Source organism: Saccopteryx leptura, chromosome 9, assembly GCF_036850995.1.
Source record: "Saccopteryx leptura isolate mSacLep1 chromosome 9, mSacLep1_pri_phased_curated, whole genome shotgun sequence".
NCBI classification, from domain to species: domain Eukaryota; kingdom Metazoa; phylum Chordata; class Mammalia; order Chiroptera; family Emballonuridae; genus Saccopteryx; species Saccopteryx leptura.
In genome coordinates, this window is record NC_089511.1 from 18,195,915 (window position 1) to 18,222,290 (window position 26,376).

The 26,376-nt window shown below is 49.4% G+C and overlaps 3 protein-coding genes across 5 annotated transcripts in view; 1 reads left to right on the top strand and 2 right to left on the bottom strand.

Moving 5' to 3' along the window:
- RANBP10 (RAN binding protein 10) overlaps nt 1-7,489 on the bottom strand; it is a 73,364-nt gene extending 65,875 nt beyond the window's left edge. The window contains exons 1-2 of the mRNA XM_066350268.1: nt 7,143-7,489; nt 6,243-6,354 (exon numbers count right to left, since the gene is read on the bottom strand). Of these exons, the coding sequence (XP_066206365.1) occupies nt 6,243-6,354; nt 7,143-7,377 (347 nt within the window). The 5' untranslated portion in view covers nt 7,378-7,489. The remainder of the gene's footprint in view (nt 1-6,242; nt 6,355-7,142) is intronic.
- Nucleotides 1-26,376, bottom strand: part of CENPT (centromere protein T) — a 186,826-nt gene that overhangs the window by 155,422 nt on the left and 5,028 nt on the right. The window contains exons 11-13 of one of the 2 annotated variants that reach the window (XR_010747059.1): nt 25,628-25,819; nt 25,435-25,543; nt 25,121-25,355 (exon numbers count right to left, since the gene is read on the bottom strand). Coding sequence is in view for 1 of the 2 variants with exons in the window: in XM_066349968.1 (XP_066206065.1) it covers nt 25,236-25,355; nt 25,435-25,543; nt 25,628-25,819 (421 nt within the window). In the remaining variant the exon portion in view is untranslated. Of the gene's footprint in view, nt 1-25,120; nt 25,356-25,434; nt 25,544-25,627; nt 25,820-26,376 lie in introns of those variants that run through there. The other variant, XM_066349968.1, reaches the window with a different exon arrangement.
- Nucleotides 7,917-24,979, top strand: TSNAXIP1 (translin associated factor X interacting protein 1). 2 transcript variants are annotated; one of them, XM_066349967.1, is made up of 17 exons: nt 7,917-8,044; nt 10,791-10,871; nt 11,555-11,654; nt 16,280-16,395; nt 16,540-16,669; nt 17,814-17,907; nt 21,038-21,234; nt 22,025-22,160; nt 22,592-22,761; nt 22,841-23,000; nt 23,087-23,217; nt 23,372-23,497; nt 23,637-23,786; nt 23,890-23,999; nt 24,199-24,325; nt 24,421-24,527; nt 24,736-24,979. In XM_066349967.1, exons 1-17 carry the CDS (start codon nt 8,001-8,003, stop codon nt 24,977-24,979), a joined length of 2,223 nt encoding a protein of 740 aa, XP_066206064.1. In that variant the 5' UTR covers nt 7,917-8,000. The 2 variants fall into 2 exon arrangements, with proteins under 2 accessions (XP_066206064.1, XP_066206063.1); XM_066349966.1 differs by lacking the exons at nt 16,280-16,395; nt 16,540-16,669 and having other exon boundaries at nt 7,921-8,044.

The window sequence follows — 26,376 nt, forward strand, 5'->3', positions numbered from 1 at the left end:
AGGTAAGACAAGCCTTCCCCAGGTCCACAGATGAATGCCGAACTTCTCAACAGCACTGTACAATGCACAGAGACTAAAGTGTGGGGATCCAGAGGAAGGGTCCAGACAAAGACAGGGGGACCTGAGCTCAAGTAGCTCTCCAGACCAGAAACGCTGCAGGTGAGATCTTAATTGAATAAGTGGCTGTCTAGGTCTCCATGGAAAATCATAGACAGTGTTATCTTTCCCTGTTGTCTTGGCAAAACCAAAATACCAGAAAACACCCACACACGCAGAATCCTTTCATCTCTAAGAACACTCTCTAGCTACCAGTCTTCAACACCCCACCTCTGCATTTCACCATGCAAAATAAAGACCAGACAAAAAAAAAAAAAAAAAGACAACTGCAGGGCCCTGGCTGGTTGGCTCAGAGGTAGGGCATCAGACCAGCATGTGGATGTCCTGGGTTCAATTCCAGGTTAGAGCACACAGGAGAAGAGCCTATCTACTACTTCTCCACCTTCCCCCTACAGTCTCTCTCTCTCTCTTTCTCTCTCTCCCTCTCTCTCTCTCTCTCTTTCTCTCCCCTCTTTCTCTCTCCCCCTCCTGCAGCCACAGCTTGATTGGAGCTGGCCCAGTCACTGAGGATAGCTACATGGCCTCTGGCTCAGGTGCTCAGAAGAGCTCGGTTGCTGAGCAACAGAGCAGCGCTCCAGATGGCAGAGCATTACCCCTAGTGGGCTTGCCGAGTGGATCCCAGTCTGGGCACATGCAGGAGTCTGTCTCTGCCTCCCCTCTTCTCACTGAATAAAAAAAAAGGAAGAAAGAAAAACCAGGTGTAGCTTGACCTGTGGTGGCACAGTGGATAAAGCATAACCTGGAATGTTGAGGTTGTTGATTCGACACCTTTGACTTCCCTGGTTGAGGCACAAGGCACATATGAGAAGCAACAACAGGTTGATGCTTTTTGCTTCTCCCCCTGCCTTTCTCACTATATCCTCTCTCTAAAATCCATAACTAAAATCTTTTTAAAAAGGAAGAAAAAGGAAGAAAAAAACAGGCATGGAGTCAAGAACCTAAAGCCACTGGGCCACAATGGACAGGCCTCTCAGCTAGAGGGCTCTGGCTAACCCAAACCAGCAGGGTCTCTTTTCTCCCACCCACTCTCAAAAGTGTGAACAGATCCAAAGTCCTCATACACTGCTACTGCCCTCAGAATAAAGCCCACTCCTTGGCCACAGCACACAAAGTATATCTGCCTACTCATGCACTGTGTTCCATATCTTTTTATGCACTATTACTTCTGCCTGGAGCATCTGCTTCTCATTTTATTCTCCTGGAACCCTCTAAGTCACCCTTCTAGATACAGCATCATTGCCTCTTCTATAAAGCTTTCCTCAACTTCTCAGATACAGGAGGAAGTCCATACTCTGGGTCAACCCTGGGTATAGCACATACCATGATTGGCCTTTTTTACACCAGTCTGTGAGTTCGAGTGCTCAGGCACATCTGCCTCCTCTCTAGATAGGCCTCATGCCTGTGCTCTTAGGGACCAGGCCTAGGACTGGGACAAAACATTGGGTACCTCATTGTGGCGTGTAGAATTAATGGATGAAGGCACTGCTATCTGGCCCAAGGAAGTCAGCTGCAAGGCAGGCTGGCTGTGGCCTGGGCCCCTGCTCAGGGCCTGGGCACCAGCTGCAGAGAAGAGCCCCCACAACTCCATCCAGGGCTCTAGTCCAGGCTTGCCGTTCTTAGGTAGAGCCACCCATCACATGTCAGAAGGCGCCACCACTGGGATGATGTTACAATCTATTTTGAGGGTCACCCTAAAGCATTTGTCAGCCTGGCCAGCCACACCCTCCACGTGTCATCACTAACTGCCGGGGACACTCAGGTCCACAAACTCTGACTGACCAAGTCATTTCCCCCAGGGACCCTCAGCTTCAGGGCCTCCTTGGCTTCCTAACAAGATCAACCCAGACGCCTTATCTCCTGGCACCACTGGCAGGGCTCTGATGTCTGCTCGCCCCACCAGACCTACTCCTGGGGTTCCCAGCTCTGGTGACTCAGCAAAAAGCAACTGAATCCCATCAGTCTGTGCCAAGCGCTTAGCTCAAACATGGTCCCTCCTTCACTCTCCCTGATACTTGGGGAATGCCCAGAAAGCCCAGCAACATGACATCAAGCTAGTTACTGAACTGACTCATGTAGGTCCAAAAAGTTCTCATCCACTGGGAAACTACTACTTGTCCCTCAAAACCATGCCCAGACTCTGCCTCCTCTAACAGAGAGCCTTTCAGTCCACTCTCTACTGAGTAGGCCACAGGCTCCCTAAGGTCAAGGCTGGCCTATACTGCCTTTACCTTTGTTCTCCCTGTACCTTGCATGGTTCTGGCACACAGTAGGTATGAATAAATACTCTATGAACCCTCAAAATGAAACCTTCCTAATTAAATGAGCTTAGGCACTTAGTATGTTTTTCTAAAAAAGACATCATAGGCCTGACCAGGCGGTGGCACAGTGGATAAAGTGTCGGACTGGGAAGCCGAGGACCTAGGATCAAGACCCCGAGGTCGCCAGCTTGAGCACGGGCTCATCTTGTTTGAGCAAGGCTCACTAGCTTGAGCTCAAGGTCGCTGGCTTGAGCAAGGGGTCACTCGGTCTGCTGTAGCCCCCTGATCAAAGCACAAATGAGAAAGCAATCAATGAACAACTAAGGAACCGCAGCGAAGAATTGATGTTTCTCATCTCTCTCCCTTTCTGTCTGTCTATCCCTATCTGTCCCTCCTTCTGACTCTGTCTCTGCCACACACAAAAAAAAGACATCATAGAACAAAGGACTTCTAGGAAATGACACTGACAACTGCATTCATAAATGCCTTTTCAAAAGAGGCTCATACTCGAATCTATAGACAAACAAGTTTACAGATTCAATGAGATGGCAAGTTAGTCAAGCCCAGTGCATAGCACACTAAACTTGTCTGGCCACTCAGCACTAAGCACCTTTTAGTTCTGTCCCCTAAAAACACCGTGATCCCCTAAGAATCCAACTGGACATTCTATCACTCTACCCAGGGAGGGAATGCAATGAGGAAAGGCAGCAACAGCATGGAGACACGTGTCTGGGATCAAGCAAGAGCATCTGACAAGTTAGGCTACTCCACTGCACACACCCTAAGACCTGCAGCCAGGGTAGGTCACCAAACATCCCTGGAGCTCAGGGCTCACCAACAAAATAGGTTCATCATAACCTGCTCTAGACACTTTCCACAGATACTGTGAGGATCAACTAGATAATACAGAAAAGCTACACAACCAGCTAACATCTGGGTCATGAGCCAAACCCAGGTCAGAAACACACTTCTAATATCTACAGGAAACAAGCTGATAATTGTCCTGTAATTGCTGTCCTGTAATTGCCCTCAGAACCACACCTAGCCCATACCAACATCAGGGATTCCATAAAGTGTCCAGGATGGCCTGACCAGGCAGTGGCACAGTGGATAGAATGTCGGACTGGGATACAGAGGAACCCTGAGATGTCAGCTTGAGCACGGGCTCATCCGGCTTGACTGTGGGCTCACTGGCTCGAGTGCAGGGTCGCTAGCTTGACCATGTGATCAAAGACATGACCCCATGGTCACTGGCTTAAAGCCCAAGATTGCTGGCTTTAGCCCAAGGTCACTAGCTTAAGCAAGAGGTCACTTGCTCTGCTGGAGCCCCCCAGTTAAGGCACATATGAGAAAGCAAAATCAATGAACTAAAGGTGCCACAATGAATAACTAATGCTTCTCATTTCTATCCCTTCCTGTCTGTTTGTTCCTATCTGTCCCTCTCTCTGTTTCTCTATCTCTGACACACACACACACACACACACACACACACACAGGGCCCAAGATGGGCCTGACAGGTTGTGCCGCAGTGAATAAAGCGTTGACCTGAGATGCTAAGGTCCCAGGTTCAAAACCCTGAGGTCGCCGGCTTGAGTGTGGGCTCATCACATTTAAATGCAGGCTCACCAGCTTGAGCGTGGGGTTGCCAGCTTAAGTGAGGGATCATTAACATGACCCAATGGTCGCTGGCTTGAGCCCAAGGTTGCTGGCTTGAGTAAGGGGTCACTGACTCAGCTGGAGGCACCAGTCAAGGCATATATAAAAAGCAATCAATGAACAACTGAAGTGCTGCAACTATGAGTTGATGCTTCTCATCTCTCTCTCTCTCTCTCTCACATTAAAAAAAAAAAAAGAAGCCATGATGGGATATTCATACATGTGCCATTGACAGTGGTTAATTAAAGTAGGCTACCAACACATACATGTCCTGGGACCTTTTTAAAACTGAGGTTTCCAGGTCAGCTAATTGGCTGGGACCAGAAGCTGAGAGAAGATGCCCAACCTTGTTTAGTTGCAGGTAACACCTACAGTAAGGCAATCTAACAAGACACAGGGCCTTTCCAACAAGATCCACTTACAACTGAAATGCTAAAAGTCAGATGAAGGAATCTAGGTCTCTATGTTTAAACATTCCCCTTCTGAAAGATGGGGTTTTTTTCTTACTAACTCAGCTGTTTTCTATAAAGATTAGAGAAAAAATAATCCATTTTCCACTCTACAAGTTTAAGAAATGCCCCTTATACAGAAGATGTATTGTACAATTGTTCACCTGAAACCTGTACAATTTTGTTAACCAGTGTCACCTCAATAAATTCAATTAAAAAATTTTATCCCTGGCCACACAGCTCAGCTAGTTAGAGGGTCCTCCCAATATGCCAAGGTCATGGGTTCAATCCCCAGTCAGGGCACATACAAGAATCAACCAATGATTGCATAAATAAGTGGAACAACAAATCAATATTTCTCTCTTTTTCCCTTCCTCTCTAAAACCAGTAAAATAATTTAAAAAAAGAAAAAGAAAAAGAAATGCCCACTATTTCTTTGGCAATATGAGACTCCAGCACCAACATTTCAGTCAGTCTATACTATAACTGTTTCTGCATTGTTTGTTTTAAGAACATTCACATTCACACTAGTTCAAGCACATTAAATATATGTGCTTTTACCAGAGAGTAGAAAGGGGAAATAGAAGCTTTAAAGCCCTCCAATAATGTTTCCTATCAGTAAATTCACTAGATGGGAATAAAAGTAAAAATTATAATAATCTGCCATGATCAGAATTCAGAATAACAGAATTCTGGGGTTAAGAGCAGCTTAGGTGCTGGCCTATTTCCCCACAGTGCAGAAGAGGAAAGCTCCACAGTCTACCTATGACCATACAACCTTCTCAGACAGGGTGGTTACATCACTGAGGAAGCAGGCAAAGTTCTGACTCTGGTAGTCCTGCCCCCAGTACAGCCCCTTGGCACCACAAGGGGACAGTTCGTAGGAGAGAGGAAGTATTCTGAATGTCCAAGAACTCAGGGTTGGCACGAAAGTCACCAAGGGGGCGGGGGGGTTGCAAACCTCCCACACCAGATCTAAGGTCTGATGAGGAAAGCCTTTCCAAGACAGCTGCAATCATGTTATTTCATAACATAGACACCTGCTTTGTCACAAAAGGGAGACTGGAAGAAGGAAGGAGAAAAAGAAAAATGAAAAAAATCTTCCCTCTGATTTCCTGTCTGCTTAGATCACCCTAAAATAGGGAGCCTCCCTAATGCTGACTTTAATGAGGGCCTTCCTAAAGCTGGTCCAACTGGTGTTCAAGTCCCTGGACAGAAAAACAAGTTTATGAGCAGCATAAAGTCACCTGATTCTGACCATGTGCATGCTGTTTACCCTGAGATGACAGGCCAGTAGCTGCCACAGTTTTGATAAATGCTGTTGGAGACTCGACTATCCCTTTGAAGACTACTGGGGCCTCTACATGACTAACTACCATAAAAAGGAGCCTTGAATGCAGGAAGAGTGTGAAAAAAGGGAGGTCACAAACACCACATTTCAGTGGGGGGAACCCCATTCTAAACACTGAATTGTTAATGTAAACTTGTTACCTGTTTCCCTGACCTATGAGGTATCTCATTACAACATCATTAAAGAGAAGTCCCCTCCCCTACCCTCAATGCACCTAGTTACCATCAAGGGCTGATTTTTAGACTAGGCAATGCCTTGTATCAGAGGCAGCCCACTATTCAACCTCTGCAGCCCAGACCCATGTGGCTCAGCAGCTCATAACATTCACAAGTGGCAGCCAGGAGACCTCGATCTCTGATCACAGGGAATAGCTTGGTTTTGGGGAAAAGAAAGTGGTTAGGAGGGGCTTACCCATCTCTTCCTTTACTGACAATCTTCACCTCAAAGTAGTAAACGCCACAGGCAGCAGGTATGGGGTGGGTGGCACGCACTGAGGCCGCATCTTTGTGATTTTTGCCATGACCTAATTGGAGAGGGCAAGAAATAAATTTCAGCATAAGGAAATGCAAATGGGGGCCTCGTTCTTCTCTGCTCCATGGCAACTTCACCACTCCATGGCCAGAGAAAGCTCTTACAGAGTCTAAGGAATAATTAGACAACAACGGAGCAAACACATAAAGCTCCCACCTTTGGCTCACCTCCTCCTGAGAATAGCTGCCCTGCCTGGGACTCTGTCTCTCATACAAACTAAAAGAGGGAACAGGTAATGTGGATGCATGAAAGATTCCCCAGTGCTGCTGGCAGTCTCTAGACTTTCCAGAATAAGCAGCCCACCAAGGAGACCAGGGGAGGAGTAGGCAGCCCTAGAAGGTATCCTCCAAACTTCAGCAATGAACCTCAGGAACAGTCTGGGAATCTGGCAGATGAGCAAGCCCATGGGCCTCTGGTTACTGGAGAAGATGTGAGCACCCCTTTCTTCAGACACTGATGAAGCTAAGCAGTGATGAAAAAGGGCCCAGCTGGCGTTAGAGCTATCCCAGGACCAGCAGGAAGGCCCTCGGGTGGAAGGTCCAACCCAGCACTGGGTCTGACACCTGTTGCAGATCTCTTGACATCGGGTATTTCAAGACAGAGCAGACTAGACAGGCGACCCTCAGCCTGGCCAGTCCCACCACCCCGGACAGCCCCAGGGGCTAAGGCCTAACTCGGAGCACAGGGCCCGGGAAAGGACGTGATGGAGTAGGAGCTGGAAAGCACAGCCCTCCGACAGACGCTGTGGCCTTTCCCCTCCGTGGCCAAACAGACCAATACCTTTGTAGTGGACGCGGAGGTTGCCCTGGGAAAGGCCGATGTAGTTGTACTTGTCCTTGGGGCTCCAGGAACGCGGCAGCGGCGTCTCGTGCTGGTTGACTGCGGGGTACAGGCGCTGCAGGCGGCGGCTCAGCTCCTGCTCCCCTGGGGATGGCAGCCCGCCCCCAGCGCCCCCGCCCGAGGAGTCTCCAGCCTGCGGACTCCCAGCTCCCGGGTCCGCCGTCGCCGCCGCCATCTTGGAGGGAGCTGCTATTGTGTCACTGGGGGCGGGGAGGAGCAGGACCAGATCCTCCCTGCTCAGCCAATGACCCGCGAGTCTACAGGAGCCGCAGGGAAACCGAGTCCGAGTCCGGCATCTCTCTTTGGACACAGTCACGCCTAGCCACATTTTGTACTCTATATCCCACAATACAGAGCTCTACAGAGGCGGATCATCTCGGGCTGGCAAGGCACTTGGGGAAATGTAGTACAAACCTGCTTAGCCATAAGCCTGTGCGGCGCAGACTTTGGACCACTAAAAACTATAATTCCCACTAGCAACGCGGCTCTGGCCTGTCAGTTCAGCTTTCCCCTTCACGGCCTCTGTTCATCCCCCTGCCTCAATTCTGGCAGCCAGAGTCAAATCCGCAGCAGTGATTGATGCTGAGGGGATCCCATTCCTGGATCGGAATCCGCTTTTGCGATTTGACCTTCTTTACAGCCGCGTACAAGAGGCGAGGGGGGGGGGGGGGGGGCGTGGCACAACCCTGACCCTGCCGGCGCCGCTGGGCTGCTGGGGCCTGGTCGCCATGGCGACGACCTGTACACTACCACTGTTTCCCTGGCCTCGGGTGCTGGCTGCCCCGCTGTCGGAGGTTCATGGCTTCTAAGCTACAGAACTCCAGCTTCTCGATCACGTCGAGGTAGGCTTTCGCCGGGCTGAGGACGGAGCAGAGGGCTTGAGTACAGAAGAAGAAATGGTACCTGATCTGGAACTCGGCAACACCCTCCTCTGTCCATTGGTCTGGGACCCCAGCCCCACAAGATCAGTGGTGCAGAAATAGTATCTGGGGTGACTTATCACGCCAGTGAGAACGTTACATGCTAGCAAAAGGACAGGCGCACTTCTTCATTAGTAACTGCCTCTTCACCTACTGGCTTATGACCAAGAGCTTGTTCAAATTGCTGGCTGACTCTACAGACCAGGAGTATTCCATAGCCTAAACGTAGCTTCTGCCTGTATTCAGAGGTGTAGCCTCTGGGCATTGCAAAATACAACAACAAGCTGTTAGCTAGGAAAGCCACAAAGGATACAGATTAAAATAAAAATTTTAGCTAAATATTTTTCTACTTTTGGGACCTCAGAGAACGTCCTTGAAGTTCCAGGCCAGTGTTCCTATATCTCAAACATGGGAATAATGCAGCTTACATTACAAACATTGTTGGGAACATTTAGGCAGAATATGTGAAGCTGTCATCATAGCTTTTGCACATAATAATAGGTATTGGGTAAGTGTTGAATATATGTAGTTTCTCCCTTCCACTCATTCCCAAAGAGTTTAGGTGACCTCACCTAAACTCTAATCCTTCAAGTCTGCTGCCTTGACAGCAAAAGCCTACAAAAGTCAGGAAATTAGACCTGGCCGGATGGCTTGGTTGATTGGAGGGAGCATTGTCCCAAAATGTTGATATTATTGGTCCCCAGTCAGGGCAAATACAGATTGATGTTTCTGTCTTTCTTTCTCTCTAAAACCAATAAATAATTTTTTTTTTTTTGTATTTTTCTGAAGCTGGAAACGGGGAGGCAGTCAGACAGACTCCCGCATGCGCCCAACCGGGATCCACCCGGCACGCCCACCAGGGGGCGATGCTCTGCCCATCCGGGGCGTTGCTCTGCCGCGACCAGAGCCACTCTAGTGCCTGGGGCAGAGGCCAAGGAGCCATCCCCAGCGCCCGGGCTATCTTTTGCTCCAATGGAGCCTCGGCTGCGGGAGGGGAAGAGAGAGACAGAGAGGAAGGAGAGGGGGAGGGGTGGAGAAGCAGATGGGCGCCTCTCCTGTGTGCCCTGGCCAGGAATCCAACCCGGGACTTCCGCACGCCAGGCTGACGCTCTACCACTGAGCCAACCGGCCAGGGCCCCAATAAGTAATTTTTAATTCAGGAAATTAAATGCCAATTTGATTATTTGGTCCAGAACTAAAATGAATCAACAAGTACCAGACAGTAGGCTTGAGTGTTGAGTGTTGTTACAGCCAGGAATGACTTACAAAACAGCAGCCATGTGAAAAGGACATGAAAAATACTCAGAAAGAGTACTTACTCATTTTTTTAAATGTTCATTTTATTGATTTTAGAGGGAGAGGAAGGGGGAGAGAGAGAAACAAGAACATTGATCCATTTCTCTATGTGCCGTGACCAGGAATCAAACCAGCAACCTCCATGCTTCCAGATGGTGCTCTAACCAATCAAACAATCTGGCCAGGGCCCTCATTCATTCTAAGAAGAAAGCATAATGTGCACGCCCATGTTTATTGCAGCATTGTTTACAATAACCAACATCTGGAAACAACCCAAGTGTCCATTAGTGGGCAAGAGGATTAAAAAGCTGTGGCATACACACACACACACACACACACACACACACACACACACACACAATGGAATACTACGTGGCTGTGAAAAATAAGGAAATTTACCTTTTGCGATGACATGGATAGACCTGGAGATTATTATGCTAAGTGAAATAAGCCAGGCAGAGAAAGAAAAATATCATATGCTCTCACTTATATGTGGAATCTAATGAACAAAGTGAACTGAGGAACAGTATAGAGGCAGAGGCGAGGTCATGAGAAACAGAAGGACAGCTGTCAGAGGGAAGGGGGATGAGGAGGATTAGAGAAGGTAAAGGGATTAATGAAATTATATATATATAACACATAGTTACAGATAACAGGACAACAAATCCCAGGAGGAAGGGGGAGGGAGTTAGGGGGAAGGGAACAAGGGGGCAAAAGGGGTGTAATGGGGACACATAGGTGGGGGAGTGAGGGTGTTATATTGAGTGAGACAGACACTTGAACCCATGTTAACACAATAAATTAAAATTAATTTTTAAAAAATTTCAAAAGAAAAAAAAGCATAATGTAATTTCTGAGGCTGAATTTGCTGGCAGTGCAAAACATCATTCCTTTCTGTCCATGTGCTTCATTCACCAATATTTAATAATGTACATTAAGCCAGGTTGTTCACTGTTGGCCTTAGAGATACAGTGTAGTGTATCCTCCTCCAGCTCCCCTTAGAACAGGACACTCTAAAAGGGACCTTTGAATTGTGCATCTCCTTGGAGCAGCTTTCTCTTCCCCATTGGCTTTCTCCTTTCATCCTCACATCCTGGGCACAGTGGCTTGGTGGCTGGAACTGAGTGCTTGAGCTCACTCAAAAACAGGACCTAATTAACCCCTGAAAAACCCACTGCCTACCATTACTTAAATAACTTTGTTTTCTCTACCTTTCAAGCAGAAATATAGATGCCTGTTTCCTGTTTCCCCTATTAATGGGTGTAAAATATTTAATCTAATACTAAAGAAGCATCCTAAGCTTTTTGGATAAGTATATGGTCTCTAGCAGGTTGTTGTTGTTTTTTAAATTTTTTTAATTTATTCATTTTAGAGAGAAGAGAGAGAGAGCACAAGTGAGAGAGAAGGTGGGGGAGGAGCAGGACGCATCAACTCCCATATGTGCCTCAACCAGGTAAGTCTAGGGTTTCAAACCAGCAACCTTGGCATTCCAGGTCAACGCTTTATCCACTGCACCTCCACAGGGCAGACTCTAACAGGTATTTTTAAAATTATTATGATTTGCAAGTCTGTTTTTGACTGTTGTCTCCTTTGACATCCAAAACTAATATCTGTTACATACTGAGTTTTTCTACTTGGGAATGTCTCAGGATTTGGAGAGTTCCCTATAATTTTCTGTCTACCTTGCCTAATGTGGTAGCTCCAACAGGAGCAAGAAAAACAAAATTTTGAAAATTGTTTAGTCTTGATAGGAAGGTATTGATTTAACCTAGTGAGCAGAGGGGTTGATCTGCTATATCCTGTCTCAAACTCGTAAACATCTGGGCTTATTTGACATGATTTGATGACACTAGTTTGCTTTAGAGACAATAGAAGACTGGAGTTTGGGGTGTCACTGCTCCATGGAGTAGGACTAAGAAACCCTGCAGGGCAAGGTTTCCCACTGGATCATGTCACTACTTTCAACTTCCCTGGAGTTTGAACAGTCCTATTCTGCCTTTTATGGACAAAGACAATGAGGTTCAGAAGTTAAACCATATGCCCAAGGCCACCTGCTAGCATGAGGAATGAAGACATAGTCTATCTGGCAGTATAAATCATCCCTCCATCATGGGTTCCTTTCCTTTCTCTGTACAGAAAACACCTGCGGTCTATAGGAGTGATGACAGATGACACCTTACCAACAGAAACCAATGATAGCCAGAAACGCAAGCTTTCTCAGAAACGGAAGACACTGGTTAGTGGCGGTGTCCTATTGGAACCCCAAATGTTAGCCGCAAGTTCTTATCTGTTTCCCTCTCTGCAATCCAAAAATACCGCCCACCTGAAACATGCTCCATCAAATGGCTTCTCCCATCAGGGGAGTGTAGCTCACAGCGGCCAGGGCCACCAGGCTCTGGCTTGAGGATGTGCACACTTGCCATACCTCATCCCAGACTTCCCAGCAGAGGGAGACTCAGCCCAGGCCCATGGACACCCTTCTCCTGCAACTCAGCATTCTAGGGTGGACCTCATTTCTTAATCTAGCCTGCCATGTGCCAGGCACTGTGCTAAGTGCAGGGATGGTCCCACCAGAGGTGCCAAGGCCCTTCAGGGCTGTGACTTTATTATTATTATTATTCAATTTTTTTAGAGAAAGAGGAGAGAGAGAGAGAAGGGGGGGGTGGGTGGAAAGCATCAACTCCCAAAGGTGTCTTGACCAGGCAAGCCCAGAGTTTCGAACCAGCGACCTCAGCATTCCAGGTCGACACTTTATCCACTGTGCCACCACAGTGGCCAGGGCTGTGACTTTTTGTCTTTATGATCCAAGTGCCTGATAGGGCACTTGAATGGCTTACATATGTGCTCCATAAATGCTACCAGGAGGTGTGTGAAGGCAGGAGTAAAGGGATGTTCCTCCATTACGTTGTAGGCTCTGGATTGGAGGTAAAGACTCTTTACCAGCGTCAGAGAAGTTCCTTCTTTCATTCCTGTTCTTTAAAGTTTTTATATAAAAATGAACGCTGTCTTATTAAGTAATTTAGGGCTTTTGTTGATATGATCATAAGATTATTAAATCAGTAAACAGCCATTTTCCAAATCTCACAGATGAAAAAAACACATTTGAGCCAACTTAAAACTCCACCTCACAGTGGAGCACTGTGGGCTGTGTAGTGGTTTTCTTTGTGTAAGTTTGTCTTCTATGGAGGATTTGAGGACACATGAACCACACAATTTGTAAGGTTGGGGACACCCAACATGGACACCCTGATTCCAAGGAGGTAATGAGGGATAGTGTGGACTCTTCGGGGAGATCAAGTGCAGCCACGGCCCTGCAAGACCCAATGACTTGGGGCACTCAATCCCACTTTCCCCTCAACTGCCACCAGTGGACCTGGTACCGGGCTCTTTTCACTCCCCATAGTCTCCGCGGCGGCAGCTCCGCTGTATTCAACCACCAGGGGGCATTGTTACCCCCTGCCGCCCTTCCCATTTTCACCTGCAGGTGGAAGAAGAGAGCATGCATGCAGCACCCTGGAACCTCTATTTCCAGCTACCGCTTGCCAGGTGGCGGCTTCCCAGATGTTAATAACCAGGTTAAGAAGCAGCACCTGCGTAGGAATCTAAGTAGGGTGGCCACATTTTCTCCTGGCAGAAATGTCAGAACACGAGGACTGGCCTCTGAAAGTGGAAAACTTTTTACCTCATCAAGGTTATGTGCTTCTTTGAGAACTTACCCAGTGTCTTCCAGGGTTACTTTGCACTTTTATAAGAATCATATAAATTTTTTAAAGACTTTATTATTTTTAGAGAAACGGGAGAGAGAGAGAGAGAGAGAAGAAGAAGAAGGGAAGGAGCAGGAAGCATCATCTCCCATATGAGCCTTAACCAGGCAAGCCCAGGGTTTCCAATCAGCAACCTCAGTGTTTCCAGGTCAACACTTTATCCACTGCACCTCCACAGGTCAGGCTAGAATCACGTCAATCTTGGCAGTTTTTTTTCTTATTTATTTGCTAGCAAGAGAGACAGGGACAGACAGACAGGAAGGGAGACAGATGAGAAACATCAACTCATACTTGCAGCACTTTTAGTTGTTCATTGATTGCTTTCTCATATGTGCCTTGACATCCAGGGCTCCAGCCGAGCCAGTGACCCCTTTCTCAAACCAGAAAACTTGGGCTTCAAGCCAGTAAGCTTTGGGCTCAAGACAGCGACTATGGGGCCATGTTTATGATCCCGCTCAAGCTGGCAACCTCAGGGTTTCGTGTTTTTTTTTTTTTTTTTCTTTTAAGATTTTATTCATTCATTTTTAAAGAGGAGAGAGAGAGAGAGAGTGGGGAGGAGCAGGAAGCATCAACTCCCTTACATACCTTGACCGGGCAAGCCCCGGGTTTTGAACCTCAGTGTTCCAGGTCGACACTTTATCCACTGCACCTCCACAGGTCAGGCAACCTGAGGATTTCAAACCTGGGCCCTCAGTGTCCCAGGCCAACACTCTATCCACTGCGCCACCGCCTGGTCAGACTTTGTTTTTATTTTTTAAAGATTTTATTTATTGATTTTGCAGAGGGTGGGTAGGAGGAGCAAGTATCAACTCATAGTTGCTTCACTTTAGTTGTTCATTGCTTGCTTGTCATACATGTCTTTTTTTTTAAGATTTTATATTCATTTTAAAGAAGAGAGAAGGGGGGAGGAGCAGGAAGCATCAACTCCCATATGTGCCTTGACCATGCAAGCCCAGGGTCTTGAACCATCGACCTCAGCATTCCAGGTCGATACTTTATCCACTGCACCACCACAGGCCAGGCTTGATAGTCTTTCAAGAAAAGCTTTTTTCTGGCTTGATTTTTAAGTTTGGCTTCCCTTATTTTTCCAGTTTGTCTATTTCTACTTTTGTTCACTGTTTCTTAAATATTTATTATTTATAGTTCCTTTCCTTTTCAAGCAACCAGAGACTTAAGGCTTTCTTTTGTAAGGCTTTCTTTCTTAGCAAAAGGATTTTAAGGAATTAAAATAAATACATGGACTGACTGGTGGTGTTGCAGTGGATAGAGTGTCGACCTGCAATGCTGAGGTCCCGGGTTCAAAACCCCAACGTCGCTGGCTTGAGCACAGGCTCATCTGGCTTGAGTGCAGGCTTACCAACTTGAGTACGGGGTGGCTGGCTTGAGTGTGGAATAATTGACATGATCCTGTGGTTCCTGGCTTGAGCCCAAAGGTTGCTGGCTTGAAATCCAAGGTCACTGGCTTGAGCCCAAGGTTTCTGGCTTGAGCAAAAGGCCAAAGGCTTAGCTGGAGCCCCCCCCCCCCCCCCCCGATCAAGACATGTATGAGAGCCTTACCAGGCAGTTGTTCAGTGGATAGAGCATTGGACTGAGATGCAGAGGACACAGGTTTGAAACCCCAAGGTTGCTGGGTTGAGTGTGGGCTCACCAGCTTGAGCACAGGGTCACTGGCTTGAGCAAGGGGTCACTCACTCTGCTGGTCAAGGCACATATGAGAAAGCAATCAATGAATGACTAAGGTGCCGAACAAAGAATTAACGCTTCTCATCTCTCTCCCTTCCTGCCTGTCTATCCCTATCTGTCCCTCTCTCTGTTTGTCTCTCTATCTCTCTCTGTGTCACAAAATAAAAAAAGACACGTATGAGAAACAATGAATGAACAACTAAACAATGAATGAACAATGAATGCCACAACTACAAGTTCATGCTTCTTGTCTCTCTCCCATTCTCCCTCCCTCCCTCTCTCTTTCTTGCTAAAATTAATTAATTAATTAATTAATTAAAATTCCTGCTGTTTCCCTGAGGTGTTGATGCTAACCAGGCAGTCTTTGTGTCCTCCACCCCCCTACACAGCTGTCGCCAAGAGTGACCTCAGTTGCCCCCATGCACTCATTCAAGCTTTATTGAATACTACTGAATCATTATCACCTCCTCTAAAATGATCAGCCCCCCTTGGTCTCCTCCACTCAGGGCCCCCCACCCTCTTGACACCTGCATTAGCTTCAGTTAGTACCTGCTACCTTGTGAATATCAGTTCACTTGTCACCCAGTCCAACCATACCCTCATTTTCCTTCATGTTCTTAGAACCCAGCAGGGGCTAGCATGTACTATGGACCCAGAAATGTTTGATGAACAAATGGATGACTGGATGAACTCTAGAAGTGGGCTTCACTGGGTCAGAGGTCCTTTTTCTCTTCCTATGTTCTATGTATTTCATGAGAAGGTTAAAAAACAAGCCCACCTATACTACTGCTTCCACTCCCTACCCCTTCCTAAGGGTTGAAATGAGACCCCATCCCTTCAAGGCACTCTCACCACCTTCCCCACCTTCCTCCCCCTTCATCCTCCCCCCCAGGGGTACAGCCCAGTCTCCTCCCCGGTTCTACAGCTCACCCTGCTGACCTCTCTGCAGTCTCGTCTGTGTCAATCTGTGTCAGTTCAGGCCTGAGGCTTGGCCTGCCTTCCTCTATCTCTTTCTCTTTAGCTGGACTATGTTATGGGGACACAGGCTGGTCCTGATCAGTACTCACATCTGTTTTCATAGCACAGGTATCCAATACTCGCTGACATACCTATAGAAGAGAATAGCTCACCTTTTCTGAGTTCCTAGGAGGTGCCTAAGTCTGTGTTAAACCACCCGTTATCTTTCTCATTGCATCCTCATTGTACAGATTCAGAAACTGAGGCTCAGAGAAGTTAAGCTATGGTCACACAGCTAACAAGAGAGACCTGGGATTTAACCTAAGCCCTCCACCACTGTAATGTTGAACTATATGGAGACATATTGGGGATAAATAACAAGTGGAAGGAGGATAGAGAGGAGTAGCAGGAAGGGGAGCAATTTTGCCATGGCAACCCCAACTATCCCTTCCTGCAGTTTTTTTCTCGGTCCTCCATTGGCAGCCACCTGTCCCCATGGCCCACATACACAAGTGGCCAGACCATTCTACATAATCGAAAGCCCTGTTCAGATGACTGCCAGATTAGAGCAAGGTAAGCCAGGGTCAGCCGGATGGTGGACGGGCTGGTACAGCCCCACATTGGGCCCAGACATAAAGATGGGCTGTGTGCTGCCCCAGACTGAGGGTACAGGACTCATGGGTTGCCCATCACAACTCGGCCCACCACCCCCTGCAGTAGCCAGCAGCAGCAGCCCCTGGGCATTATTACCAAGCCGAGGTATCTGGAGCTGCTAGAAAACTACCTTCGCGAGGAGCTCCTCCTGCTGGACCTAAGCAGAGATTCTTCCCAGGAGCTGAGGCTGCAGGTCAGAGCCACAGAATTACTGCAGGGAGGGAAGGGAGAGGGGTGGGAGGAAACCTTACTAGGCTGAGCGCTTCAGACCTTCAAGAGAGACCAGCCTCTCTTAGCTCTTTTGGGTTCCCCTTCCTGGTAAGAGAAACATGTTCTATGACAAAGCCAGTGAGCAGGAAAGGCTGCCAGTATGAAACCAAAACTCTGCTGAGGCTTGCGTTTCCTCGCCTGAGTCCGGTGGACTGTATGCTGTCCGCAGTCCCTTCAGCTGTGGTCCCTAGCGCCCAGCTTGGATCTTGGATATCAGTGAATGGAGACTGAATCCTGGCAGTTGGATAAGCAGGGATCCTAGTGTCAACCAGCCCACTGACAACAGCCCCAAGCTTCAGGAACTTAGCCCAGACTCATAAAAGAGAAATCTAGATGCAACATAGATTTTGTTACATAGTAGGGAGGGAATCTCCAAACCCCTGCTAAAACAGATGATGATGGGGAATCCTCACTTCTGACTTAGCCTCTAACAAAAGCGTTTGCTGAGCACCATCTGAGTGCCAGGTCTAGGACAGGGCCTTACAGAGGAGCTCACAGGCTAAAAACACCTCCCCAAAAAGGGTGCAGAAGCTCAGAAAAGACATATGGTTATGAAGTGGTGGGGCTCAGGTTCAACTCAAGGTTGATTTGGGAGCCTGTGCTCATTCCGGTATAAAATGCTGCCTCCAGAACCTTCCTGTGTGTCTAAGTGGGACAGGAAATCACACCTCTAGACTAGAGCCATTGATCTCCTCCTGCTCCCCCAGGGCTGTAAGATGGGGGGGGGGTGGATGTGGTGGGAGGCCAGCTGAGGCACAGTGCATGGAGGCTGGCTGCCTGAAGAGCCAGAGAGGGATTTCGGGTACAGAGCAGGGAAGGTCCCGACCCAGGTCATCTGCCAATCCTCAGAGACAGCACGACAAGCCTCCGAGTGCAGTTGAAAGGAACAGAGCCTGTCCCTCCGCTCCCTGGCAGTGTGAGAGACCCAGGTGTTGCCTGGGCCATTTATTTGAATGTAGGTCACCTGGCAGCTTCATGCTAGAATACTTCTAAGCCAATTAAAGAACAGGTCCCACGGAGGTTGACAACTATAGGTCAGGAAGTAACAGTGTCTCTTTTCTTGCCAGCCTTACAGAGAGGTCTTTGAGTTCTTCATAGAGGACTTCAAAACATACAAGCCATTGCTGTCCTCCATCAAGAAAGCATACGAGGCGATGCTGGGTAAGACTGCAGCCTCCCCACCTGGGTCTAGACTGGAAGAGGCAGAGAGGGTCCTACTCTGCAGCAGTGCTGGGACAGCTGTTAACAGCCTTGAAGTCACCAAGCCCTGCTTAACCTTTTTGCTCCTGCTGTCCTGAGATAGAGCACCTGACTACCTCCTATCCATGGGAAGAATGGTGGGACAATATCTGTAGGAAATAGAGCCTCTTTTCTTCCTTCCTTTTTTTTTTTTTTTTTTAAGATTTTATTTATTGACCTGACCTGTGGTGGTGTAGTGGATAAAGCGTTGACCGGGAACACTGAGGTCACTGGTTCAAATCCCTGGGCTTGCCCAGTCAAGACACATACAGGAAGCAACTACTAAGGATAGATGTTTCCCGTTTCTCCCCCCTTTCTCACTCCCCCTCTTCTCCTTTCTCTCCAAAAAATAATAAATAAAATCTAATAAATAAATAAATTGGTCTCATACAAGGCACCCTCCTTACCTTAAAAAAAAAAAAATTGCCTGACCTGTGGTGGCGCAGTGGATAAAGTGTTGACCTGAAATGCTGAGGTTGCCGGTTCAGAACCCTGGGCTTGCCTGGTCAAGGCACGTATGGGAGTTGATGCTTCCTGCTCCTCCTCCTGTTCTCTCTATCTCTTTCCTCCCTCCCTCTCTCTCTCTTTCTCTCTCCATGGATAAATGGATAAATAAAATCTTAAAAAAAAATTGTCTGGCTTGTAGTGGTGCAATGGATAAAGCATTGACCGCGAATGCTGGGGTCGCTGGTTCAGGGCCCTGGGCTTGCCTGGTCAACGCACATAAAAGAGATGATGCTTCCTGCTCTTCCCCTTCTTCTCTCTTTCTCTCTACTCTCTCTCTAAAAATGAATAAATGAATAAATAAATAAATAATTTTTAATAAATATTTATTTATTGATCTATTTTTAGAGAAAGGAGAGAGAGAGAGAGAGAGAAGGGAGGGGAGGAGCAGGAAGCATCAACTCGTAGTATTCTCGTATATGCCTTGACCAGGCAAACTCAGAGTTTTAAACAAGTGACCTTAGTATTCCAGGTCGACTCTTTATTTATTTATTTGTTTGTTTATTTATTTATTCATTTTAAGTTGTTTTTTTGTGTTTTTTTTTTGTATTTTTCTGAAGCTGGAAACGGGGAGAGACAGTCAGACAGACTCCCGCATGCGCCCGACCGGGATCCACCCGGCACGCCCACCAGGGGCGGACGCTCTGCCCACCAGGGGGCGATGCTCTGCCCCTCCGGGGCGTCGCTCTGCCGCGACCAGAGCCACTCTAGCGCCTGGGGCAGAGGCCAAGGAGCCATCCCCAGCGCCCGGGCCATCTTTGCTCCAATGGAGCCTTGGCTGCAGGAGGGGAAGAGAGAGACAGAGAGGAAGGAGGGGGGTGTGGAGAAGCAAATGGGCGCTTCTCCTATGTGCCCTGGCCGGGAATAGAACCCGGGTCCCCCGCACGCCAGGCCGACGCTCTACCGCTGAGCCAACTGGCCAGGGCTATTTATTCATTTTATAGAGGAGAGGTAGAGAGAGAGAGGAGGACAGAGAGAGAGAGAAGGGGGGGGAGGAGCTGGAAGCATCAACTCCCATATGTGCCTTGATCAGGCAAGCCCAGGGTTTTGAACCGGCGATCTCAGCATTTCCAGGTCGACCCTTTATCCACTGCGCCACCACAGGTCAGGCCAGGTCGACTCTTTATCCACTGCACCAGCACAAGTCAGACCAGAGCATCTTTTCTATTTGAGAGTGAGTCCGGAAGGGAGTGAGAGCCCCTGGGAAGTTAGAAGGCTCCTTGCCAACCAGGGTCAGAAAGTGCCAGGCATGGTGCAGGTGCAGGACTAAAGGCCTAACGGCTGAAGAGGGAAAGGGCATAAGTGAGACCCCAGTCCTCATCTGGACTCTGCTCTTGGTTAAATTTTTTTTAAAGATTTTATTTATTGATTTTAGAGAGGGAAGGGAGAGAAAGGAAAACGGGGGAGGAGCAGGAAGCATCAACTCACAGTAGTTTCTTCTCATATGTGCCTTAACTGGGCAAGCCCTGGGCTTCAAACCAGTGACCTCATCATTCCAGGTCAATGCTTTATCCACTGTGCCAGCACACACATACAACAGGCAATCAACAAACAACTAAAATGAAGCAACTATGAATCGATACTTCTTGCTCCCACCTCCTCTCTCTGAAAAATTAATAAATAAAATCTTTAAAAAGCCTGACCAGGCGGTGGCGCAGTGGATAGAGTGTCGGACTGGGATGCGGAAGGACCCAGGTTCAAGACCCCAGGATAACCAACTTGAGCATGGGCTCATCTGGCTTGAGCAAAAAAGCTCACCAGCTTGGACCCAAGGTCACGGGCTCGAGCAGGGGGTTACTCAGTCTGCTGAAGGGCCGCGGTCAAGGCACATATGAGAAAGCAATCAATGAACAACTATGGTTTTACAACTAAAAACTGATGATTGATGCTTCTCATCTCTCTCCATTCCTGTCTGTCTGTCCCTCTCTATCCCTCTATCTGACTCTCTCTCTGTCCCTCTAAAATAAATTTAAAAAATAATAATAATTAAAAATAAATAAAAAAAAATCTTAAAAAGAAAAAAAGAGGCCCTGGCTGGTTGGCTCAGTGGTAGAGTGTCGGACTGGCATGCAGTAGTCCTGGGTTTGATTCTCGGCCAGGGCACACAGGAGAAGCGCCCATCTGCTTCTCCACCCCTCCCCCTCTCCTTCCTCTCTGTCTCTCTCTTCCCCTCCTGCAGCGGAGGCTCCATTGGAGCAAAGATGGCCCTGGCGCTGGGGATGGCTCCATGGCCTCTGCCTCAGGTGCTAGAGTGGCTCTGGTCACAACAGAGCAATGCCCCAGATGGGCAGAGCATCGCCCCCTGGTGGGCGTAACAGGTGGATCCTGGTTGGGCGCATGGGGGAGTCTGTCTGACTGCCTCCCCGTTTCCAGCTTCAGAAAAATACAAAAGAAAAAAAGAAAGCCAAGCACAGGGGCCATGCTTTGAACGAGGCATGAGTAAACTGGAGTTTGCAAGAGACATAGCCACACACTGTGACGTTAGGATCAGTGTCTCCTGGCTGTTCTCCAAGGCCCCAAAGGGTCTCTCCCACCTGTCTCTGCTTAGCCCACCAAAGCGAGAAGATTCGGGCTCTGGAACCCCTGAAGGCCAAGCTTTCCACTGTGAAGGCGGACTGCAATGAGAAGATCCTGGCCATGAGGGCTGAGGAGAAAGCTGAAATCTCCATGCTGAAGAAAGAGAAGATGAATCTGCTAAAACTCATTGACAAAAAGAATGAGGAGAAGATCTCATTGCAGAGTGAGGTGAGAGGGAGCAGAATGGTGACCAACTCCCTGAGTCCCTGACACCCCCACCCCATGGGCAACCCTGCGCTTTGGGCATTGAGGTGACTCCTAACTCCCTCCACTCTTCTGCCCAGAATGACATGCCGAGCCCCCACCTCTCTAGAACCCCTGCCACCTCCACACTCTGCCTTGACTCAGAGTGGCCCCAAACGCCAGCAAAGTTTTCTGCTCCTTGACTGCCAGGCTTTGGCTAAAGGAGTACATATTGGCACTTTGCTGATTCTCAGGAATGGTCAGTCTCCCTCTTCCTCTAGCTTTCCTTTTTTTTGGTATTTTTCCAAAGTTAGAAGCAGGGAGGCAGTCAGACAGACTCCCGTATGCGCCTGACCTAGATCCACCCGGCATGCCCAACAGGGGGCGATGCTCTGCCCATCTGGGGTGTTGCTCCCTTGCGGCTGGAGCCATTCTAGTGCCTGAGGCGGAGGCCATGGAGCTGTCCTCAGCGCCTGGGCCAACTTTGCTCCAATGGAGCCTTGGCTGCAAGAGGGGAAGAAAGATAGAGAGGAAGGAGATGGGGAGGGGTGGAGAAGCAGATGGGCACTTCTCCTGTGTGCCCTGACTGGGAATCGAACCCGGGACTTCCACAAGCTGGTCCGACGCTCTACCGCTGAGCCAACCAGCCAAGGCCTCTAGCTTTCTTATTCCCAGGCCCTGATGGGGTCACCAGCATACATCCCATCCCCTGTGGTGACTAACTATATACAGGAGTCCGAATGCAGTCCCTTACCATGCATCCACCTTCCCAAAGGTGACCAAACTGAGGAAGACCTTGGCTGAGGAGTACCTGCGCTACCTCACTGAGCGTGATGCCCGCAAGGTCCTCATTGCAGACCTGAATGAACTACGGTACCAGCGGGAAGACATGTCACTGGTGCAGTCCCCAGGTAAGCCTGAGGTGACTTTCTCTTCCCTGAAGAGATGCTGGAGAGGAGTCACTCTTCACTATTCATCCCCATTCATTCAACTTTCCTAAATATCTGCTCATTTTGTGTCCATTCATGATGGGAGATGTTCCTGCTGCCACTTGGTCTGTGGATCTTCTGAGCTGGACTGAGAATCACAGACTCATTGTTTAAGTAGGAAGCAATTTCTGGCAGCTGATGCAGCTTAGACTTCCTAAGGGCAGGACAAGGGTGTCCTGGGCGCCCCTATTTAAGTCCTCAGATATAGACTGGTAGCACTCTGAGCAAGACCCCGGGGTTCCCAAGCAGGGCGAGTGGAAGGACCTGGAATACACCCTGAGGGACACTCTAACCTTGCCCTGGACTACATGCTACAAAACCATGGTGATTTGAGCTGGTGGGCCCCCTGGCAGGAATCTGGGGGGAGGACCCCATGAAGTTAACACTGGCTCTGAAGATGGCCCGGCAAGACCTGGCACGCACACAGATGGAACTCAACACCATGAAGGCCAACTTCGGAGACGTGGTGCCCAGGAGGGACTTTGAAATGCAGGAAAAGACCAACAAGGATTTGCAGGAGCAGGTGCTGGTGGGCAGGGAGGCCAGGTGGGGTAGGGCAGGGTCATGCAGATGGTAGCAAGGACCAATCACCTTGCCCACAGCTGGACAGCCTGAGGGACGACTATGAAGAAGTCCGCAAGGAGCATGAGATCCTGCTGCAGTTGCACATGAGCACGCTGAAGGAGCGGGACCAGTTTCATTCTGAGCTGCAGGAGATCCAGCGCACCTCCACACCGCGGCCTGACTGGACCAAGTGCGAAGGTAATGATGGCCGCTGAAGACAACTGGGGCCTCAGGGACTGCTCAAGTGCGTGGTCCAGACTCCAGCACCCTCTCTCCATTTGCAGATGTGATAGCTGGTGGCCGAGACCGCTGGCACAGGCTGGCTGAGGGCAAGAACAGTGACCAGCTCGTCAATGTGCTCCTGGAGGAGATTGGCGAGGGACTGCTCCGAGAGCAAGACTTCTTCCCTGGCCTGGTAGGGGGTCCCTGGGCTCAGGAGGCTTGGGGTCAGAGTCAAAATGGGTAGGTCTTGCTGCTGAGAAGACTTGACGTTCTGGGGGAACCCTCTGCCCTGCTTAAGGTGGGGCCGCAGATGGGCTCAGTGATGAGCTGACACCTCCCCCTTCCAGGGCTATGGCGAAAACATCCCCCCTTTCCTTCGTTTTGATGGCAATGTGGAGAACAAAAAGCCAAGCAAGCAGGAGGTGGTAAACCTCCTCAAGGAGGCCTGGAAAGAACGTCTCGCTGAGGAGCAGGTCAGATCTCACCAGCCATTCTGGCCAGGCATGGCCTCCATAGTCCTTCAGCAGGGGTGCCCTCAAGGTGCTAAGGGGCAGGGTGGAGGGCCAACCAACCGCAGGAGGACTAACGAAGCAGTCTTCCCCCACCCTGCAGAAAGAAAAGTTCCCAGATTTCTTCTTCAATTTCCTGGAGCATCGCTTTGGGCCTGCTGCCGTGGCCTGGGCTTACACCATTTTTGAACACATTAAGCTCTTCCACTCCAATGAGGTCATGAGACAGTTCTATGCAATTTTGATGGGAAAGGTGAGCTTGGGTCTGGCCCTCCATCCTTGATCCCCAGCCTAGGCCAGCTCTGTCTCTACCACTCCAAGAAGCAGCAAGTTAGTCAGTGTTTCCCTTCTTGCAGGTGAGCGAAAATGTGTTCATCAAGCAGAATGAGACAGTAACACAGCTGCTGAAGGAGATGACAAATGTTGACAGTCAGAACGAGGGACTACTAACCATGGAGCAGTTAAGGTGAGAGGCTGGACAGGCCACCTCAAACTCCTGCCTGCCATCTCTGGCCAGGCTCCCAGATGTGCAGGGGAAAGGTGAGCCTGGTGGGAAGGGCCACAGCCTCAATGCTGGCTACTCTTTTGAGCACTAGTGGGGCTGACAAAAGCGTGCAGAGAGATTGGTGGGCAGGCCTCAGCCAGGCCCTCGTGTCTCTTCCCAGCACTGTCCTCAAGAGCACCTTCCCATTCAAGAAGGAAGAGAAAATTCAAGAGCTGATGGAAGCAGGGGGCTGGCATCCCAACAGCAGCAATACAGACTTGCTCAACTACCACACATTGTTTAAGGAGGTGGGTAGATGGGTTTAGGAACTCGCCCAGCCCTGCCCTAGCTACTGCTAGACTCTAGCCCATGTGTCATCACCCTGTCTTATGGTCCCTCCCAGGATGAGATGGGCCAGAGTACAGACTTTGTGCAAAAGCTGTGGGAACAGTACATGGATGAAAAGGATGAGTACTTACTGGAGCTAAAGCAGGAGCTGGGCCTGGAACTGTAAGTGATCGTGGTGCCCTCAGGCCCACTTAGTCATAGGCAAGTCCCACAGGCTGGGCCACAGGGTGGCATCTCAAGCCCCTGGGTCTCCCTGTGTACTGAGCTTGCTGCTGAGTACTAAATATTGCTCAAGCCAGGCAGAAGGCACCTTGGGGTTTGGGGTGCAGGAGACAGGGAGTCAAAGCTTATTTCTCTTCTTGTGGGGCAGCCGTGATGAAGTGACCCTACCCAAGGTACGTGAGACCCTGATGATCATCGATCCCAGCCTAGACAAGCAGACCCTGAACGGTTATTTGAACCAGGCCTTCCAGCTCCCTGTGACAGAACTGCCGCCAGAGGAGAGTGACGAGAAGGAAAAGGACATTGTGCTAAAGCTCCAGACTGTCCTGGAACGGCTTCACATGGTCGACATCAGGCGCAAGGGACCTCGGGAGCAGGCTCCTGCAAACTAGGACCCCTGAGGACAGCTAATCCACAACGTTTAGTATAACATTGTTTGTTTGAACCCATGCTATTCTCCAGGTTATGCTGGGGAGTTGAGGGGAGGGAGCTGTTCCCTGCCTGGCTGGCCCCAAGATATGTAATCAAAACACTGCAGATTCTGTTTGTGACACTTTATTGATAGCAGGGCATGGGAAGAAGATCTGGAAGAGGATGTGGGACCAAGGGGCTCCTGCTGGGGACAGGGCAGGTGTCGAGACCTGACCGCTACTGGACAGGGAAGACAGTGTTGCCACTGAATGCACAAGGGATGAGGAGCTGCCGGTACTCCAGGGGCAGGTGCTGCTCCACAAGCACGTGAAGGGAGACTTGGTCGGTGACCAGGCCCTGCCTGCAGCGAAGAGGATAGAGACGGACAGAATCAGCACCAGCATTCCCACACCTAGAACCTCCCTGCTCCCGCCACTTGCCGTCGCATCAGCAGCTCCAGGTCCTCGAGCCTCACGGTCTTACGGCCAGCATGAGCAGAAAATATGTCCAGGTCATCACAAAGATGTTGGAAATATTTGTCCAGGCTAAGAAAGTTGGGGTAGAACAGACTGAACAGACTGTTCATGATCTGAAGGGCTCCTCTCCCCACCCAAGGGACCAGGACTCACCACTTTTCCACCATCTCAAGAGCCTTCTTCTCCACGGGCATTTTAGCATAGAAGCTGAAGAACTTAGCATAGTGGCTCAGTCCAGTCTTGTAGGGATCTTGACGGAGTCTGGGGCCTGTAGTTCTGGTCCTGGGAGGAAGCCTGGCCAATAGAGGCTCTGAAGATAAACTGGGGCCTGGAATGGACTGCTGCCTGAAGAGGCCCATAATTAAAGATAAATCTCACTGGCTCCTAGCCCTGGCCGGTTGGCTCAGTGGTAGAGCGTCGGCCTAGCGTGCAGGAGTCCCAGGTTTGATTCCCAGCCAGGGCACCCATCTGCTTCTCCACCCCTCCCCCTCTCCTTCCTCTCTGTCTCTCTCTTCCCCTCCTGCAGCCGAGGCTCCATTGGAGCAAAGTTTGCCCCAGCGCTGGGGATGGCTCTGTGGCCTCTGCCTCAGGCGCTAGAATGGCTCTGTTTGCGGCAGAGCGACGCCCCAAGATGGGCAGAGCATCGCCCCCTGGTGGGCATGCCGGGTGGATCCCGGTCGGGCGCATGCAGGAGTCTGTCTGACTGCCTCCCCGTTTCCAACTTTGGGAGGAAAAAAAAAAATCTCACTGGCTCCTGCCAAGACTAAGACCCCTGTGCTCCTGGGCCAGCTTGGACTAATAGCTCCAACCATCTGCGGTGAGGGATTGGGGACAAGGGGCCACATAGAAGCCTGGTCTTTCCTTGGGACCCTGATCCTCCATAGTCTGGACTCAATGTCCCA

Excerpts from the sequence above, each read along its gene's own strand:
- TSNAXIP1 (XM_066349967.1), top strand. The coding sequence starts at position 8,001 with ATGGCTTCTAAGCTACAGAACTCCAGCTTCTCGATCACGTCGAG. Across the intron at positions 11,655-16,279 it reads CTCAGAAACGGAAGACACTG|TTTTTTTCTCGGTCCTCCAT; the intron begins GTTAGTGGCGGT and ends CCCTTCCTGCAG. Across the intron at positions 24,000-24,198 it reads CTAACCATGGAGCAGTTAAG|CACTGTCCTCAAGAGCACCT; the intron begins GTGAGAGGCTGG and ends GTCTCTTCCCAG.